The 20,225-nt window shown below is 35.9% G+C and overlaps 2 protein-coding genes and 2 long non-coding RNA genes across 6 annotated transcripts; 1 reads left to right on the plus strand and 3 right to left on the minus strand.

Annotated features, from left to right (window-relative positions):
- Positions 1-3,008, minus strand: LOC130430203 (uncharacterized). 2 transcript variants are annotated; one of them, XM_056759223.1, is made up of 3 exons: positions 2,906-3,008; positions 1,796-2,392; positions 1-1,631 (listed from the first exon to the last, which is right to left on the minus strand). In XM_056759223.1, exons 2-3 carry the CDS (start codon positions 2,327-2,329, stop codon positions 552-554), a joined length of 1,614 nt encoding a protein of 537 aa, XP_056615201.1. In that variant the 5' UTR covers positions 2,330-2,392; positions 2,906-3,008; the 3' UTR covers positions 1-551. The 2 variants fall into 2 exon arrangements, with proteins under 2 accessions (XP_056615201.1, XP_056615202.1); XM_056759224.1 differs by having other exon boundaries at positions 1,796-2,571; positions 2,906-2,917.
- Positions 3,009-4,385: 1,377 nt separating this feature from the next.
- Positions 4,386-16,531, plus strand: LOC130430758 (uncharacterized). The gene is made up of 3 exons (XR_008907909.1): positions 4,386-4,469; positions 10,635-10,742; positions 16,394-16,531. It is a non-coding gene; the product is annotated as an uncharacterized LOC130430758 (long non-coding RNA).
- On the minus strand, positions 9,922-13,288 carry LOC130430759 (uncharacterized). Its single transcript, XR_008907910.1, has 3 exons — positions 11,538-13,288; positions 10,796-11,401; positions 9,922-10,720 (listed from the first exon to the last, which is right to left on the minus strand). It is a non-coding gene; the product is annotated as an uncharacterized LOC130430759 (long non-coding RNA).
- Positions 15,224-18,713, minus strand: LOC130430756 (uncharacterized). Of its 2 annotated transcripts, none has more exons than XM_056759914.1 (3): positions 18,077-18,713; positions 16,870-17,447; positions 15,224-16,703 (listed from the first exon to the last, which is right to left on the minus strand). In XM_056759914.1, the coding sequence occupies exons 2-3, from the start codon at positions 17,413-17,415 to the stop codon at positions 16,296-16,298; spliced, it is 954 nt and encodes a 317-aa protein (XP_056615892.1). In that variant the 5' UTR covers positions 17,416-17,447; positions 18,077-18,713; the 3' UTR covers positions 15,224-16,295. The 2 variants fall into 2 exon arrangements, with proteins under 2 accessions (XP_056615892.1, XP_056615891.1); XM_056759913.1 differs by having other exon boundaries at positions 16,870-17,478.
- Positions 18,714-20,225: the final 1,512 nt, after the last annotated feature.

The raw sequence follows: 20,225 nt of genomic DNA on the forward strand, positions 1-20,225 counted from the left end.
GAGTATGTCAAGACAAAAAAAACATTACAACTGAATACAATACATAATATAAAATACCTAAAACAAGCAATTTTTTACAAAAAAATGCATTAATATTCTTCTCAGCCATATATAATTGTAAGCTGCTAATAGCTCATTATAAAAATTATCCCATTCCAGTCTGACAAGGGTATATCTCAACACAACAGACAAGAAGCATTCACAACTATTGCTTCACTGAGTCAAATTTACAAGTCCTTAAAGGGATACTTCAACCAACAATGACAATTCTGTCATCAATAACGCACCCTCAGATTGTTCCAAACTTATTTATATTTCTTTGTTCTACTGAAGACACTGGAAGGAATTTTAAAGAATGTCAGATCTCACCCCCTTACAGTATTTATTTTCCCTACTATGGCAGTAAATGATGACAGAATTTTCTTTTTTGGATGAAGTGTTAATAAAAACATACAAAAAGTAAAATAAAAATTATTTCATACAGAATCTCACACTAAGAACTACAGAACATAAAACAATTCATATGAAGTTATTTTCCCCTCTTTTTACAACTAACTAGATCCCTCCTCCCTCAAAAGGTGTTTACTCTCCTCTTCTATGTCCTCCTCTACTTTACCCTGTGGATCTTTTGCACTAGAGTGTACCCTAGTCTGCAGGTCACCTCTCCTTCCCTGTGGATTTTTCGTGAGGCGCTCTACCTCAATCGGCCTGAAAGTCTCTACTTTTCCCTTATCCACAATGAGAGTCTCTACTTGTCCTGCAGAATCCCTGTCATTATTTACTTGTCCAGCAGTATCCCTGTCATGCTTTACTTGTCCAGCATTCTCCATGCCATCCTCTACATCTCCAGCAGCCTCCATTTCATCCTCTACTTGTCCAATAGTCTCCAAGCCATCCTTTACTAGTCCAAAAATCTCCATGCCATCATCTACTTGTCCAATAGTCTCCATGCCATTCTTTAGCAGTCTAATAGTCTCCATGCCATCCTCTACTAGTCCAATAGTCTCCATGCCATTCTTTAGTAGTCTTATAGTCTCCATGCAATACCCCACTTGTCCAGTAGTCTCCATGCCATCCTCTACTTCTCCAATAATCTCCATGTCATCCTTTAGTAGTCGAATAGTCTCCATGCAATCCTCTACTTGTCCAATAGTCTCCATGCCATCCTCTACTTCTCCAATAATCTCCATGTCATCCTCTAGTTGTCCAGCAGTCTTCCTGTCATTCTCTACTTGTACAGCAGTCTCCCTGTCGTTCTCTCCTTGTCTAGTAGTTCTCATTCTGTCCTCTACTTGTCCAATAGTTTCCATTCCATCCTCTACTTGTCCAATAGTCTCCATGCCATCCTCTACTTCTCCAATAATCTCCATTACATTATCTATGTGTCCAGCAGTCTCCCTATTATTCTCTACTTGAACAGCAGTCTCCCTGTCGTTCTCTCCTTGTCTAGTAGTTCTCATTCTGTCCTCTACTTGTCCAATAGTTTCCATTCCATCCTCTACTTGTCCAGAAGCCTCCATGCAATCCTCTCCTTGTTCAGTCTGGACGTCAGTCTTAGGTATCTTAACGTAGCATCCCCAGAAACAAATGATCAGCAACCCTAATAAACCGAGCATTGTATAACCAACCACCTGTGAAAAATAGAACAACAATAACAATTCTTTAGGAAAATGACTGATTAAACAAATGAAAAAGGTCACTGTTGAAAGCATTAACATTTTTTAAAATACATATTTGACAAATATACATATTTTATAAGACAACAAGATAAGTTTTAAAACTATTTCATATTTACCTGAGATATGCCGACAATCTTCTGATACTTCTGGTGTAAATCACTCTCATTTCCAGCATAGGCCAGGTCAGATGGTTGACACCACTTTCTGTTTAGCTTTTGATCAAAAACATAATGTCCTATCCAAGTTGTCTTGGAACAAGCCAGATAATCACCATCAAGAAACAAGAAAATGACCCACATAGTAGAAGGAATCAGACTATGTGCAAAAGCTTTGAAACGTATATGCCTATTCTTTCCGTTTTCTAAAGCACAACATAAAACTTTTAAACGTTTGGAGCAGACATAGAAATCCTTAGAGCAGGATCTGAATGGGGCTAACCAGACAAACATTAATGCCCACAAAAATAAAGCAGGTCCAATAAACATGAGTGTTATAAGGCCTTCATTCCAACCATTGCATGGGCATGATAGATTCAGTTCCGCCAACTTCTCCAGTCCAAGTGACAAGACACTCATTGGGAGAGAGCTGTAAACTGGAGAACGTTTCAGAAATGTGTGGGTAGTCTTCAAAAGGTTTTGCACTGCAGACATCTTCTGAGGTTTAATGAAGATTATTTTTGCTGCTAAATCCCATACAAAAGGATGTCAGATACCCTTCAATACAAAATATGTTAATTACTTCTGTGTTCAAAGGAGTCAAATGAAATAAAAAGCATTTACACTGCAGGGAAACCTTTATAAAACAATATTGAATATAGTGAATCTATATGTGTTCATTTAAACGACACATTCTGTTCTACCCTCCATTTTATGATCTGCATCATTTTTGTAAGCTGCTGGAAAAAAAAAACATCTGTTACATGTAATAGTGTAATCACCATTAAGATCATGTTTGTGTTAAGCCTGTATAACCATAGGTAATGCATAAATGTTAGAATTTACTTTGCATTAGTTTGTGGCCTGCTCTTCCCTTCCCCTTAAATTAAGCTTATTTGTTGTGAATAATGTGATTTGTTGTTGATCACCTTCAAAACGAACGTAACAATTTTACATTATGATTATGTTGTTATAAGGCTGTTATAATTTAACCAATTTGATGGATTTTAAGAGATCATTTGACATCATAAATACATTTTCAGATTCATTTTAAAGACATGACAGACTTACGTGAGATGTTTCTTGATGTCTTTCTTCCTGTTGAAATGCACTGATCTCACATTGAATACATCTAACATTTCAATCGCAGCAACACCTAACAGGAAGTTTCCTCTCCGCAAGAATAACCTTGTGGTCTGTGAAGAAGATTCTTTTTAAATAACACATAACTATACAATTTGCATTTAATTTAGTCATTCATCAACAACAAAAAGTAAGTTAAAGGGCATTTAATATGGGTCAATCTGACCCCTTCATGCAGTTACAATGCAGTTAAAACGTAAAAAAAAAGAACATCAGCAAAAGAACGCACAAAAAATCACTGATAATCTCTTTAATTTCTTAAAAGTGCTTAGAGAGCACTGATAATACATGTAGAGCAGATTGAGATGTTTGCTTTCTGTACGAGTATGCAGAAGTACCATGTCTACAAATAAAAATCTGAATTTATTGTCACATTGGAAAAAGCATTTTGTTGAATGTGTGTAGTTCTGCTTGCAGAGTGAACATTTGTTTAAAGAAAAGTTTGCAGGTACCATAGTTTGGTAGACCACACATCCTGTTGTTATACACTGCCAACCCTCTTGTCAAGGCATCAAAACAAAAAAACATCTGTCGTCATCAGAGACTGAGAAGTTGGTCTATGTGACAGACTAAAAAGTAAAGATGCTTTACAGGGTGCTATAGAGTGGTTTTGCACACCGGTGCTACAGAGGTTAACAGTTAACACAGGTTAAAACAGCACAAGCATAAAATGTCATTATGGTCATTGAAAAAAATCACATAAATAGGCAGGTACTGTACCTGACAAAATTGTTATTGTTACATTCTGTTGGATATATTATTTACTATGTTATTTAACCTTGCTTTAGTCAATATACTACAGTGTTTACTTCAGTTTATCAGTTTACTACGAGAATACTACAATTATAGTTAAAGCACATTTGTCAACATTTGGTGGTTCAAATGTCCATGTGAGGTCTCATGTGTTTTAGTTTTAGTTCACAGTTTACCATAGTCCGTTTACTGCCATTTTTAAGATTTTCGCATCCATAACGGTACATATTCCTCATGAATGGAAGAAAACTGAAAAATAAAGAAACTATTTTGTGTTTTATAAAAAGACATGGCTTCTCTATTTGTTGGGTATAATTGCTTTTAGTTTGTGAATTTAAATTGACAGAAATACTACAAAGTTAGCGTTCTCCAAAAAAGAGTGTCCATATTTTGTCAGATCCATATGACATGTTTATTTTCCTTTTTTTTTAATAAAAAAACGTGTGTATACACTGATATTTATAGAGGTTTATAGAGGTTTAAACTCTATCAACAAGGGTTTAGTTAAATATGAATAGATAGTTCAATATACTTGTAAATGACTCTGTTTTTACTTGTGATTCCTTTTATCCTTTGTTTAAGTTTCGGGACTTTTATTTTGACAGCTACCTGTATAAAGACGCTTCATACTTCCGTTGTCAAAAGAAATGTTTGTGCATGGTTCACAAGGAATGTAGACTGCAGTGTGGATTTTCTTCCCTCTTTATTATTGTGTGTTTCTCACTGAAAAGGTTATAAGGTAAATCGTGTGTTTTTATATTATCTTAAATGCAACGGAGGTTAAGTGTCTTATCGTCTTATGTTGATTACAATATTGTCTAGCTGTTGATAATGTGCTTATGGATGTTCTTTGTTTGCTTTGTGTCTTTAGCTCTTACGGTGTTTTTAAGAATGTCAACGTATTAAACTTTTTGGAAACATCAGTTAACGAGTATTGACCATCAATTCAGTGGGGCATCTACAATACTCGTAACAGACACATTCTCTGTGCATTTTTATGTCACGTCCAATGTCAACGCAAAATGTTACATCCATAATGCTAGAATTGCCCTGGTTCAATTCGAGGGGGTGGCATTCCTCTTTAAGAACAAAAAGACAAAAAGCATCCCCTCTGTAAAAACAAATATCTTCTCTTGTTATCGCAACTTCATTAAAGTCTGCAGGTTTTCCACATTTAACACATTTTTTTTAAGAGTGATGAAACCTTGTAACCCCATTGGATTCAATAACTGCCAGTCAACCCTCTATTGTAATGTGCCGGATATGTTTTGTATATCTCTGTTTTTAGGGCAGTGTAAATAAAATACTGGTTCTGAATATGTAAAACGTTTACTCTACTTAACAAACACTTTTTATAAAACCGTCAGTTCTAGTTCTTGATTCTGATTGGAAGAGGCGACTTCATAGCCGTAATAAAATACCTCGATCTATAACTGCTGACCGCATTACTTAGGTTAAATATCACTTTATCTAATGAATTTTATGAAACCTTGCTACGCATATGAATATACCCATTTTATCAAAGCAATAAGCCCCGCAAGGCATTTAGGTGTTCAGGCATCACGCAAACACCCTTAGCTGTTAGAAAATTCATTGTAACCCACTACTTCTTGTGGCTTATTGTTTTTGTATACATACATCTTTTGTGTGATGTATTTGAGGAGTTGGAGATAGCATCTTAATCTAGCATTGTTGCCGAATTATAGTTAATACAGCCTTAGCACTTGTGAAGACAGACGAATGTACTGTATACATACCAGCATATAAACAACTACAACATTTTAAAAACGTCATGTCATAACAAAGTGAGCTTGAGTGTGCAAAATTATTTTTAGTTTAGTGCTGAAATGTATGTGTATGTAATTCACGCCATTCAATGCAACAAATTGGTTTGGGTTTGTGTATAGCACAAAGAACACCACTTGTGGAAGCAGACAGGAAGTGTTTAAGTTTAATTGTGTTAAATTACAACACAAAATCACATTTACAATCACATAACAAACGAAAAAGGAAAACAAAAGTCAGCAGGAGAAATCAAGACTTGCTTTCGTTTTGCATTTTGGACCCTCAGAAGTCCTGTGTGATGCTGGAGAACAACGTATTTAATTTTATATTTCATCCAGAATCTCAAACATTAAACTAAAAGAGCCTGTATAAAGCTCTCTCTTAGTGTTTAATAGGGGTTCCACAATATACCGGTATTGTCAATAACCTTGATATTCAAAACCATCATTATCGATATCAGGTTATTTCAACACATACTGTCTCGTAACATCTTTCAGCACCCATTTAACATTTTGCCCCAAGAGTCACAATGATTATTAATGCTCTCTGCCTTCCAACACTTGTATTTTCACTTTGATTTACTGACCGAATAACAGACAAAAAAAAAACACGTTCAGCAAGATACCGCGATAATACGTCACTGTGCATTCTTTTTGCAACGATAAACATGCAGTGAAAATCTGATATTGTGACAGCTTTAATCTATACTGATGACTCTCCATCTTTAGCAGTTACTGGGAGAAGTGGTTTCAGCTAAAAGACCAACTGTGACAATGATCACTGACCAAAGTAAGGCTAACACTATATAACCATACACCTGCAAAAATATCAATAATAGATTTAGAAAATCAACAAATGACACATTTTTAAGACAATAATATAATATTTACCTGAGATTGGCTGATAACTGTTCGATGTTCCTGCTTAAGTTCACTCTCATTTCCTGCAAAGACCTGTTCAATGGGTTCACACCACTTTCTGTCTCTATATCAAAAACATACTTTCTTTCCCATGTAGTCCAGGAATAAGCCAGATAATCCCCCTCAAGCAACAAGATGATGATCTTCATAACACGAGGAATCACACAACGTCAAAAAGCTCTAAAACAACTTTGACGATCGTCCATTTGTCTTTTGCACAAAACTGACATCACATGCAGAAATTAACAAGACATTTTAAACAAGATGCTAAACAACAGCAGAAACTTTTATCTGCAGAACACTGATAGCAGACGTATCTAAAGGGGCTAAACAGGACGAACATTAATGCGAACATGAAAATAAAAGGTCCAATGAAGATGCATATGATCAGTGGTTCATTCAGTCCAGATCTACACGGGCATGAAAGATTCAGTTCCATTAACTTCTCCAGTCCGATTGTTAAAAGAGTCACTGGAGAAGAGCTGAAGACTGTAGAGTCGGTCAAGAGGACGTGTGCAAGTTCTTTAGAAGATGTTGAAGAGCAGCCATCTTCTGAGGTTGTTTAGATTCTTTAAGGTGACTCTTTATAGTCCTCAAGATAATTTAATGGTGGTCAGATACACTTCAATACAAAATATATTCATGAGGATTTATATCAATAGAATGCTAAAATAGCGTTAAAATTAGTGGTGGGCCGTTAACGCAGTGAGACTATTATCGCGCGTTAAAAAAAATGTTGCCGTTAATCTATTCTCAAAGTTGGGTTTGGAGCTGGGTCTATACTACGCAAGCTATGATGACTTTCACCTTGATATTTTAGCGCGGATGTATACCAGCTTAACTGCACTGTACGGGGCGAGAACGAGATTTTTCAACTCGCGTGATTCGCGTCATTCGCGGAAGCGGAAGCAGAAGCCGCCTCATCATCTCATAACCAGGGCTTCATTCGCGCGATTCGCACAGCAAGTATGTCTAATGGCTCTTTGCATTAACATATAAATCCATCGCGCTTGACACGCCATTCGCGTTTGGTCTGAACACAACATAACGTTACTGTGAAATTACCGCATCAAACGTGACGTGCTAACATGGATGCAGCTATGAAGCCGCCGGGTTTGTTTCAGGGAATATTAATTTTTAAGAAGCTTCCCAATAGAAACATCGACAAGACTAACGTTGTTTGCACCTTGTGCAATGCGGAATTGGTTTAAAAAAAACACTTTCTCTCAACAGGTGGTGGTCTAGCTTTAGTTGAAACCAGTAACTTTGTATTGAGATCTAATGTAATTATGGCTCCTGTATGACATATCGCTTGTTGCTCCCTCACTCTTTGTAAGTCGCTTTTGATAAAAGCGTCTGCTAAATGACTAAATGTAAATGTACTGTAGGAGCTCTTCCAGTCTCAAGTACCACCTAAACGCAAATCATCCCTTAGCTATTGCGGAACTAACACAAGTACATCTTATTGAACATAATTTAATTTTTATCAAATTATCATAGTAGAACAGCTTTCTCAAGCAGTTTGTGATGCATTTTGGAAACAGGAGATGAGCCCCTGGTCTAATGTGCCACCTGGCTTGAGAAACCCGTTCTCAAAGACTTACTTTTAGTCATTATTTGGGTAGCACACATATTCTGAATGCCTTCGGCAGAATTCAAATGAGCCATTTTAATCTAGATTAATCTAGATTAATCTTGGAATTAATCTAGATTAATCTTGGAATTAATCTAGATTAATCTAGATTAAAAAAATTAATCTATGCCCACCACTAGTTAAAATGTTTTTGATGTATAAACTGTTGAAGCTGCGATGGAAAAGTTTTATTCAAATTCATTTGTAACACATGTTAGAGTTTCTTTGTGTTGTTTCATTCACTGCAGCTTTGGAATTGCGACAATTTTTACACGAGTCACATGAAGTTCTCTCTCTTCAAGAAAAACCTTGTGCTCTGTGAAACAGGTGCTTTTTCAACATCATTTTCATTTTAAGATACAGGTGTCACAAACAGTGGAAATTACCTTTAAATCTTTGAAAGGAAAAATATATATATATTTAAAGTCCCAATAATGACTGTAATAAGGTTCAATTAAAAAGAAGGAAGGAGAAGGGAATCTGAAAACATTTACTCATTTAATAAAATAACAAGAAAGTAAAAAGACTGCCGGCAAATAACATAGTACATAAACACAAACCACAATGAATATTATTGTTTGATTTAGATGTAATGCAAAGTGCATACATGATTTAAGGTTAAAAACGCTGTCTTTTCCACACCGTTGTGCATGTTTGTGTCTTCTTTTTGCCCCGCCTCTCTGAAACGTGCAGATTTTTTGCAAAGCTCACCGCTCTGAAAAGCGAGGTGTGCTATGATTGGCCAGTTAACCAGTGTATAGTGATTGGTCGAATACTGCAAGCGTGTCACAGAAATGTAACGCATTTGTACTGACAGGTAAGCCCACCTTACTTGTGTTAACATTAGGGCGGTCTAGTCAAATCATGCCACGAAATGACTAGAGGCTGTACGACCTAGTCGACAAGTCGACGTTAATACTCTGGCGCGATATTTAAAGCTTGATGTCGACTAGTCGCGGGTCATGTGAATTTTTTTACACTGTACCTTTAAGAAGACGGCTGACTGTTCCAAGGACCTGTGCGCGAGACGGATGTCATTCCTAACCGGTTCAGTGGGACTCTGTCACAGTCCCGGCAATAACATGTTATCTTTCCTTCTCTCGCACTTTTCGTGTCTAACACATGCATGGGCAACTTAAAACACACCAAAGACACAGAAAAACACGTATATGGCACCTTTAAAATAGTCTGCCTGGTTGGCACATGTTGCAGAAGGTAGTGTAGTTGTAACGTTATTTTCAATAACTAGCCATCTATTATATTTACAATACATTTTTATTTAACAAATTGATATAAAACAAGTTCGAAAAATATTGTGGTGGGTCACATTTCAGGCAGACTGTAAATCTTAAATCAATATTTTATAATAACAGAAATGTGGTCCACCAGGTTTGTGTTTTTATCTCCTATTATTTTTATATGTTGACAAAAATGTCTCATTCAGGTTAACAAATATACTCAAATTAATATCAAGCATTTTAAGAGAAAGAGAAAGACTACCATAGAAAACAATCTTCATTTGTTCCTCTGAGAATAAACTGAGAATAAATGGAGAGCAAATCGAGATGTTTGTTGAACAATTGTTATTGAAGTAAAACAATAGTTATTGTTGTTAAGAACATCAAAACACAGTGCAATTAATGTGTTGTGTTATGTGTGTCATTTCTTGTTTTCAAGGCACAAAATAAAAAAACAGCAGTCATGAGTAAATTAAGTTAAAGGGAAAAAAATGGAATGTGCCAAAATAAGAGTCCATGTTGGTTTCAAAACATATTTTATTAAACAAAGTGACTCTAGTCTTTGATGATGTGCTGTTGACACGTGTTACCATGTGATCTACAGTATATGGAAATGTTCATATAAAATTAAAATATAATTTGTTTGTGTGTGGTTAGTAAGCCACCAACAAACCTGTCAAACAAGGAAGATGATATTGGACTAGAGTTGGACCACAGTCCACAGTTGGACTACAGTCAAAAAATTTAAAAAACAAAATGACATTTATTAAATTAACTCACCCTGTCAAGACTGACAGCAGCAATTTGACACAAGCTTCTGGAATATGTTTGTGATTATTTTATCCTCAGATTATATATTTGCATGCATATTAGACATCGTCTTTTTAATAATTTTGTATTAGACAATGCAGTCAAATGTGTTCTGTCTAGTTGTCTGTTTTTTTTCCAAAAATTCTGTTTTTTCATCCCACCTTACCAAATGGCAAACATTGAAAATAAATCTCTTTCCACAAAAAGAGACATGGATATATGTGAAAGCAATTACTATATAGTTGCTAAAATTACCGCACAGGTGGATCATATTCCATCTTACCACATAATTAAAAAAGTGAATACATTGCCATCACCAGTGCAGTACAGGCTGATATAAAGATCTACAGTTAAAAGATACTTTAAGGGCCATCGTTTTGAGCATTTGCACTCAGAAAAAGTGAAATGTCGTTCACTGAACATCTAGCATGAGTGATTTGAGGTTGTACATCATTTCTCATTGGATTCATCTCCCTCTCCTCACTGTCTCTTCACTGTCCTGTTGTTCATTTCCACAGCATGTACAATTTATCCGGCAGTCATATACGCACACAAGAACAAATGCCACAGCGCAGAAGACCATGACCAGAATATAACTTGCAAACTGGAAAAGAAAAGAAATGAGTGTGAGTTATGACGTTAATTGTATTAATGTATTTTTTACTTCATAATAATTTACCTGTGACCAATTAACAAAAGTTTGAGTTTTATTTCGTAGTTGGATTTCTCTACTTGCGTTCCCATCAGTGGGTTTACACCATTTCTTTCCCAGCACCTCATCATGAACATACACTCCATCCCAGTCTGTTTGACTACAAGTGTAATAGCTTCCATCATATAGCACAAGAAAGAACCACACCACAGGTGGAATCAGACAGTGCAGGAATCTTTTAACACTATTTTGGGTAGTTTCATCACATAGACCCGAACTATCACATTTCCAAGACTGGACTTTACAACCACAGGGTCTCAACCATAAGAACATTAAAACAAAGGCAAAGCAAGCAGGAGCGGTTATGATCAGATTAGAAAGATCACGATTCCACCCGATTCTGCACGGACAATAAAACTCCACATCCATCAAAGCCTCCAGTCCGATTAACAAACAGCTCAGAGGAAAAGATCCGAAAACTCCAGTTGAGGACAGCTTGCCCTTTAACTGCATTAACAATTCTTCTCCATTTGTCAACTTTTGCGTCATGGTTCAATGATGATTTCAATTGTCGAAGCAACTGACAGTTTTTCAAGATGCAGGTGAACTTATGGCTCAAATAAAGACAGATTCCTGTCAAATACAGTATTATTCATGATTATTTAAATCAGCGGCTGGAGTAATTGAAATTAATAACTTTTTTATGCATAAACAACAGATTTTCAGAGCAAAAAAAGTTATTACTATTATTATATCATTTTAGACTTACCAGTACAGTATTTGCTCTCCTTCCTTGTGATGGACTGTTGAACGGTGACACTGGACAACACAAAGGGTGTTGGATAGATTTTATCTTGTCTCCTACAAACCTGTTAAACAAGAAAGTTTATACCATACATAACTGTGCACATAACTGAATTAACTCCTTGTTGATACAGCGTATACAATAAATATTGAACACGTCACCATTTATTGCAAGGTGCTGTTGACATGAAATTTTCTCCAGATGTCAAAACAAACAAATCAAATAAGTTATTTCCATAGATTTTCTACTTGATTCAAGTTAGGTGATTGGCTGGGCCATTCTTGCAGGTTCATTTTCTTTCTCTGAAACCAATTGAGTGTTTCCTTTGCTGTGTGATTGGGATCATTGTCTTGCTGAAATGTCCACCCTCATTTCATCTTCATCATTCTGGTATATACCAGCAGACTTTTATCAATGACTTCACAGTTGGTTTGGTGTTTTGGGGATGAAGTCCAGTGCCATTTGACCTCAAAACCTGGTGTGTATTATGTTATCCAAAGAGTTAAATTTTGGTCTCATGTGACCAGCATATATTCTACCAGTATTTCACAGGCTTGTCTAAATGTTGTGCAGCAAACTTTAAACAAGCTTTAACATGTTTTTCTTCACCAATGGAGGCTTGCGTGGCGAGCCTGAGTACAGGCCAATGCGGTTGAAAACAATTGGTTCCTTATTCCCTAAGTCTTTCTGAAGTTCTCCACAAGTTGTCCTTGGCTCTTGGACCACTCTTCTGATTCTTCTTCTTACTCAGAAATCTTGTGAGGAGCACCTGGTCGTGGTTGGTTGATGGTGAAATTATGTTCTTTCCACTTCTAAATTATGGCCCCAACAGTGCTCACTGGAACATTCAGAGGTTTAGAAATCCTTCTATAACCCATGACATCAGTATGTTTCGCAACAATAATGGGTGAGAGGTTTGCTGATGTCAACGTTGTAGATCGAGTTGCCCATGGTGGCAGTGGCATTATGTAATGGGCAGGCGTATGTTATGGACAGCGAACACGTGTGTATTTAATTGATGGCAAAGAGATACAGTGACGAGATCCTGGAGCCCATTGATGTGCCACTCATCCACGACCATCCCTCATGATGCAGGATGATAATGCACGGGCCCATGTTGCAAGGATCTGTACACAATTCCTGGAAGCTGAAAACATCCCAGTTTTTGCTCCTACAGCATACTCAACGGACATGTCACTCATCGAGCATGTTTGGGATGCTCTGTATCGGCGTATACGACAGCGCGTTCCAGTTCCTGCCAATATCCAGCAACTTCACACTGCCATTGAAGAGGAGTGGACCAACATTCAACAGGCTACAATCAACAACTAGATCAACTCTATGCGAAGGAGATGTGTTACACTGCATGAGGCAAATGGTTCACAACAGATACTGACTGGTTTTCGCCTACGTTTTTTGTGTACGTAGAAAAAGTCTTAGATCTTTGAGCTCAGTTCATGAAAAATGGGGGCAAAAACGAAAGTGTTGCGTTCATAATTTTGGTCCGTGTAGATGCCAACAGTTCCAGACACATAGCTGTAGGCCTGTAGCGACGCATCAATGATGTCAACGACGCTTGCAGCAGCACGCCACACACACAAAAAAAATCGGCCAATTAGTTGTTCGATTAGTCGACGAATCGACAAAATAATCGTTAGATTAATCGTTTAATAAATAATCGTCTACCCCCAGCCCTAGGTAGCTGTTATAGTTGGTTTCACAATACACATGTGAACATGTAAGTGCGTTTTTTAGGCACTGAGGTTTACGGGTTATTAATGTTGGGAAGCTATTCTAAAACTTTAGTTAGATAAGCTACAGGGGCTCATCAAGGCATTTTTTAACTTGATCAGAATCGGCTTAATTAGCAACAGAGCTTTGTTTGATATTAATAGTTTAATGAGAAACCTCAAAATACAGTCAACTGAATACAGTGATCTAGTCAGAAGTAGAATACTTTGGGACAGGGTTGTCAGATCTGTGTATAACAAAATTAGCGCAATGCCATTTAAATCTAGCTAAAAACCATAGAATTGGCAACACTGATGAAGGTTCTATGGGACATATTTACTAAAAATGACAAACAAGTGTGAGCACTAACTTAGTAAATCACGTTGCGTCGTTCAGTTACTCTTCTCCCATGATTTTATTCCGGTAGCAAAAATAATGTCGACACATTTTAAGCACTCACTTTTCATTGAGTGTCTTTGGTAAATCCTGCCTGTTTTTTCTCCAAAGGAGACGTTTGTGTTAACGCAAGCTGTTGGTAAATCTGGCCCTATGCATCGGCCATAAACATCTATGGTGTGGACTAACTAATCCACCCGCTTAACTGTGTTGTAATGATAGGTTGTCGGTTTGAGACGTTGAAAACTGGGGCAGTTTCAAACCACATTTCTGATCACAAAGAACCATTCAGTCAAAGGTTCTTTAAAAAAAACATCTCTTTTTATATTCTGAAAATATTAAAGGTTCTTTATGGAACCATTTAGTCAAAAATGGTTCTTCTATGGCATTGTGAAGAACTTTTGTAAAGCATTTTTAAAACACATAGACATACAAATAACTTGATTTTCAGCTCGGGGTAATTGAAAAACATCATTCAGATATCTTCAGGGCACTTAAAATAGTAAAAAGCATTGTCATTCTGGTATTCTTTTGTGATATTGTTTCATAAAATAAAGAAGCACTCATCTGGACAAAAACACTTGAAATACATGTTTTTTTCCCAGTGATGAAGATGTAATATTTACATGTCTTCACAGCTAGCTACTTAAACAAATTTACCAAAGGGGCAGAAATCACTTTAGGTTTATTTTATTTTATTTAGCAGACAAAAGGACTCACAAAGTCTCCCCAAAGTTAGGCAAATTTTTACTGTCTCATCATTGTTGGGTTATAGTAGTTTATGCCAAATTAAAACAAATATATATTGTGTGATCTGGTGTAGAATATATTTTAATCAATTAAAAAAAAGATAAACAATTACAAAGTATTAAACAACACTTTTATGATGTGAACAATACACATGTTGAAAGCTATTGTTGCATGATTAGGGTGTATCAAGATGAACTAAAACCTTCAAAAATATTTTTTTTGCCACCTCGCCATATTGATCAAAAGCCCCATATATCCAATCAATGATGGACTTTGGGTACCTGCTGTGATTATTTATAGTATTAACTGCGCTCGCTGTGATTTGAAAATATGACAACTGCATTTTTGAGTAATTCAAAGTTTCAGGAATCAATAAATAGTATTATTACATTACTAAACATGTTAAAAAAACAAACGTGAATGCAAAATTCTGAAGGACATTTAATGGGCCATTCTGACCTCTTCATGGAGTCTTGAGGTAGCGATACTAAAATTGATTATTTGAGCATCCTGCTACATAGTAAATTACACTTATGTGGTTCTGAAACATCTAGTGGCTTATATGAATTTAGAAATAAATACATATAATTGTTTATATTTTATTTATATTAATATTTTATCGCATACTAATTTATTAAACAAAAAATACATTTATGTGGATGTGTACTGGAAGTAAGTTTGTTTATGTTTTTGCTTTAAAACAGTCTATTGATGCACAGTGAGAACTCCCCGTGTATTCAGCATCTTGCTCCACCAGACAGGAATCCAGTCAATGCCTTTGAAATACTTTAATATTCATCCATCCGTAGTATGTCAAGACTGAGAGCTCATCAAAAAAAAACAACTGTATACAGAATACTAAACACAAGCAAAGATACAATGGATTATGTTTTTCCTAAAAATGCATTGATAAGCTAAAAACAAGCCATATATAATGATTAGCTGCCAAAAGCTCATAACTCAAAACATCACATTCCAGTCTGTAAAGTTACAAGGATAAATATCAACAAAAACACCCACAACAGACAGGAAGCATTCAAAACTAGTTCTGCAATTCCTCAAATTTACAAGTCCTTAAAGGGATACATCACCCAAAAATAAAAATTCTGTCATCAATCACTCACAATTACTTAGCAAACCTGGATATATTTCTTTGTTCTGCTGAAGACACTGGAAGATATTTGGAAGAATGTCAGATCTAACCCAGCTTGTCTCCCATAGAATTTCTTTCCCTACTACGGCAGTAAATGACAGAATTTTCATTTTGGGGTGAAATATTAATAAAAAAACACAAAAAGCGTTGTTACATTTGGTTCAGAATCTCACAAACTGAACTACAGAACATAAAACAATTCATATGAAGTTTATTTTCCCTTCTTGAAAGGGCTTTTCACACTTGAAATCGTTGACCCCGGGTTATTCTTAACCCCAGGGAAACAGAATCCAGGATTATATGTTTCACGTATCAAACTGCTTATACTTAACCAGGGGTCAAGAGATAACCCTGGGTATTCATAACCTGATGTTTCACACTGTATATCACTAAACCCTGGGTTAACATTCTTGTTTGCATGTTAACGGTGTCAACAGTCATGATTGGATAAATTCTTCAGAGTCAAACTGACTGAATAAAAATAGTGCATGGTCCCTTTAAATAATCAAATACAATTTTATTCCGCATCCGCAAAAAAATGACGGAGCAGGGTTTCATAACTATGGGGACAATTCAGGGATCACCCCACTTTTAACCAAGGAACGGTTCACACTTGTAATTTTGAAGCGGGGTTATCCCTATTTAGAATGAAGTTAACCCGGGTTAAGTGCAGTGTGAAAAGCCCTTTTTTTTTACAGCTGACAAGATCCCTCCAGATTTGGAGGGACAAGAGGAACACTAACATCTTCTATGTCAATCTCTCCATTACCCTCTGGATCTTGTGTTCTAGTGTGTACCTCAACTGGCACGTCACGTCTCATTCCCTGTGGATCTTCTGTGTGAAGGTTTTCCTCAGCCCGCAGTTCAGTCTCTACTTGTGGATCTTGTGCGCTACGGTGTGGCCCGGTCTGCATGTCACGTCTCGTTCCCTGTTGATCTTGTGTATTAAGGTATACCTGAATGACAGTGTCTACTCGTTCCTCAGTCTGCGTTTCTACACTTTTTTCAGTCACAGGAGGTGTTTCTTTGCAGAAGTACCAGAAACTTGTTGAGATTAGAATCAGTAAACCTAATAAACCAAGCATTCCATAACCAGCCATCTGTTAAAAAAGAGAACAACAACAAAGATAGATTACCAAATTGACTGAATAAACAAAAGAAAAATGTCACTGATTAAATTATAAACATTTTAAAAATACATTCTTTAAAAATATATATATTTTAAGACAACAAAAGAAGTTCTAAAAGTACATATTTAATATTTACCTTAGAATTGCTGACGGACTCCTGATACTTCTGGTGTAAATACTTATTTTCAGCAAAGGCCGGTTCATATGGTGCACACCACTTTCTGTTTAGCTTTTGATCAAAAACATAATCTCCTTCAAAAGTTGAATAGAAACAAGCCAGATAATCACCATCAAGACACAACAAAATGATCCACATTATAGGAGGAATCAGACTATGTGCCAAAGCTTTCCAAAATTTGGAAGTACATAATGAAATACATTTTGAAGTAAATTTTGACCAACATTCTGAAGTACACTTTGAAGTATTTTTTACCACATTATCATCAGCAGGATTTTCAGCAGGCATTAACAGGACAACCATTAATGCCCACAATAAAAAAAAAGGTCCAATGAAGATGAATGTTATTAGCCATCCATTCCAACTATTGCATGGGCAAGAAAGATTCAGTTCCACCAACTCCTCCAGTCCAATTGACACAACACTCATTGGGAGAGAGCTGTAAACTGGAGAACGTTTCAGAAAAGTGTGGGTAGTCTTTAAAAGATTTTGCAGCGAAGACATCTTCTGAGATTTAATGAAGATTCGTTTTGATGCTAAATCCAAGACACAAGGATGTCAGATACCCTTTAATGCAAAATTTAATTATTACTGTATTCACATGAGTAACAAAAAATGCATAGTATGCACCACTGCAGGGAAACGTTTAATTTTTTTTTAAAAAATGTATCTATTATTGTGCATTTAAATGACACATTCTGTTCTTCCCTCCATTTTATAGTTTGTATCATTTTTGTAAGCCGCTGGAAAGATGCATCTGTTAAATGTAATAGAAATTTAACCAACATTAAGATCATGCTTGTGTTAAACCTGTATAACTAAATCATTTGTTGTGTTGCAATTAACATTGCCTAAGTTTGTGACCTGCTCACCCCTACAACATAAATGAATCTTATTTATTATGATAAATGTGATTTGTTGTGATTTGATCACCTTTAAAACAAACATAAGAATTTAACATTATGATCATGTTCTTATAAGACTGTTAGAATTTACATTTACATTTAGGCATTTGGCAGACGCTTTTATCCAAAGCGACTTACATTGCTTTATCCTATACATTTTACATAAATTGCAAATACCTAACTAATTTGATGGAATTTAAGACAATATTTGACATCATAAATACATATTCAGATTCATTTTTAAGACAAGACAGACTTACGTGAGATGTTTCTTGATGTCTTGCTTCCTGTTGAAATGCACTGATCTCACATTGAATACATCTTACATTTCAATCGCAGCAACACCTAACAGGAAGTTTCCTCTCTGCAAAGAACAACCTTGCGGTCTGTGAAGATGATTTTTTTAATAACACATAACTATACAATTTGCATTTAAATTAGACATTTATCAAAAGAAAGGACAGCTCATTCTGACCCCGTCATGCAGTTAAAATATATAAAAAAGAACAAATGGGCAAAAAACACACCAAAAATCACTGATGATCTCTTTAATATCTTAACTGCTAGAAAGCACTGATAATAAATGGAGAGCAGATTGAGATGTTTGCTTACTGTACGAGTATGTAGATGTACCATGTCTACAAATACAAATCCGGCGTCACTGAGTGCAGATATGACACGTCAGAGGGGATCTGGCCCTCCCGGCTGAGCATGGTTTCTCCAGAGGTTTTTTTCTCCATTAATCAATCATTGGAGTTTGGGTTCCTCGCCACAGCAGGGTAGTGTTGGCTTGCTCACCGGGAGACTGATTTTTTTTTTTTTATTATATATTCTTTATTAGAATGATCTTTCTTGTTCTATAAACACCATGCACTGCACTGTGTTTTACCTTTTCTGTTTTCCTGTTTGCCCCTGTAAAGCTGCTTTGGAACAATAGACATTGTGAAAAGCGCTATATAAATAAACTTGAATTGAACCTTGTTGAATGTGTGCAGTTCTGCTTGCAGAGTGAACATTTGTTTAAAGTCACATTTGCAGGTAACATAGTTTGGTAGACCACACATCCTGTTGTTATACACTGCCAACCCTCTTGTCAAGGCATCGAAACAAAAAACATCTGTCGTCATCAGATACTGAGAAGCTGGTCCATGTGAAAGCCTAAATATTAAAGGTGCTAAAAAGGTGCTTTACAGTGGTTTTGCACACCGGTGCTACAGGTGTTTAATGTTTTGTAACACAGGTCAAAACAGTTGTAGCACAAGTATAAATGTCGGCTATCATCACTGTCGTTTTTTGTTGTTGATGTCACTACACTTTAAGGGGAGTTATCCTGTGGGCAAAATAAATCGAATGAGCATGATTTGGTGTATTGAAGGTTGACAGAAGGATGTAACCTATTAATCATTAATATCAAACAAATCTTGTACTTGAGCTGACCTCCTGGCCAAACTGAGCAATCCATGAAGAATGACTAGACTCCAACATCTCCTGAAGACACATGAAAACTTGGAAAATAAAAGATAAAGAAAATCACTTTAAAACCTCTTTTAGCCTCTCAAAAGTACTCTTGAACATCAAGAACCATCAAAATGACAAGCCCTTGTGTCATTCATTTATAAACCATACTGTTAGGTGTTGATACTTCATGATGTGGCTATAGAGTTGACAATAATTTAAAAAAGATAACCATCATTGAACATGCGCAAAGTTGCATTTCTTTGCATGTTTAACATTTATATCAACAGTAAAAAGTAAAGTTCTCCAGTCAATGCTTTTAAAAAGCTTTACAAATCTCAATATGTGGAATCAACACAATTCACATACTTATATGCATTTTAGTAATCCCTTCCTCTGTTGCTAGAATGAAGTAAATTGTATAAGCTTGAACTCTGCTTTATGTTCAAGATATGAGGATTAAATAAAACCAGATAACCAGACCATCTTATACTTGTTCTCCCCCGTCAACATATGTTGTTTCAACAAGCAAACATGTACAGCTTCATCTTTTCCTTTGTCATGCCATTGAATGGGGCCTGATATATCAAAACGCTCCGATCCATCATAAGTCATTCATTCATGTGTGAAAGAAAACAAATGATATTTTGTGCTTATTTAGTTAATACCATGTCTAAATATATGCTGATTACGAATCACATTGGTTTTAATATGTCTTATGGTCAGAAGTGGAAAGTAACAAATTATATTTCCTTGTGTTACTGTATGGAGTAGGTTTTTTGTGTACTTGTACTTTTTTAAGTAGCTTATAAAATCTGTAAATTTACTTGTACTTAAGTATGATTTGTGTGATGTATTGTGGTTATATTTAAAATCACATCCGTTACCGAGTACAAAAAAAAATAAAAAAAAATTGCTAGGACGAAAACTCGACCGGAAATGACTCCAAAAGCT

The sequence above is a fragment of the Triplophysa dalaica genome, chromosome 10 (genome assembly GCF_015846415.1).
Source record: "Triplophysa dalaica isolate WHDGS20190420 chromosome 10, ASM1584641v1, whole genome shotgun sequence".
Taxonomy (NCBI): domain Eukaryota; kingdom Metazoa; phylum Chordata; class Actinopteri; order Cypriniformes; family Nemacheilidae; genus Triplophysa; species Triplophysa dalaica.

Excerpts from the sequence above, each read along its gene's own strand:
- LOC130430203 (XM_056759223.1), bottom strand. The coding sequence starts at position 2,329 with ATGTCTGCAGTGCAAAACCTTTTGAAGACTACCCACACATTTCTGAAA. Across the intron at positions 1,632-1,795 it reads AGATTGTCGGCATATCTCAG|GTGGTTGGTTATACAATGCT; the intron begins GTAAATATGAAA and ends TATTTTTCACAG.
- LOC130430756 (XM_056759914.1), bottom strand. The coding sequence starts at position 17,415 with ATGTCTTCGCTGCAAAATCTTTTAAAGACTACCCACACTTTTCTGAAA. Across the intron at positions 16,704-16,869 it reads AGTCCGTCAGCAATTCTAAG|ATGGCTGGTTATGGAATGCT; the intron begins GTAAATATTAAA and ends CTTTTTTAACAG.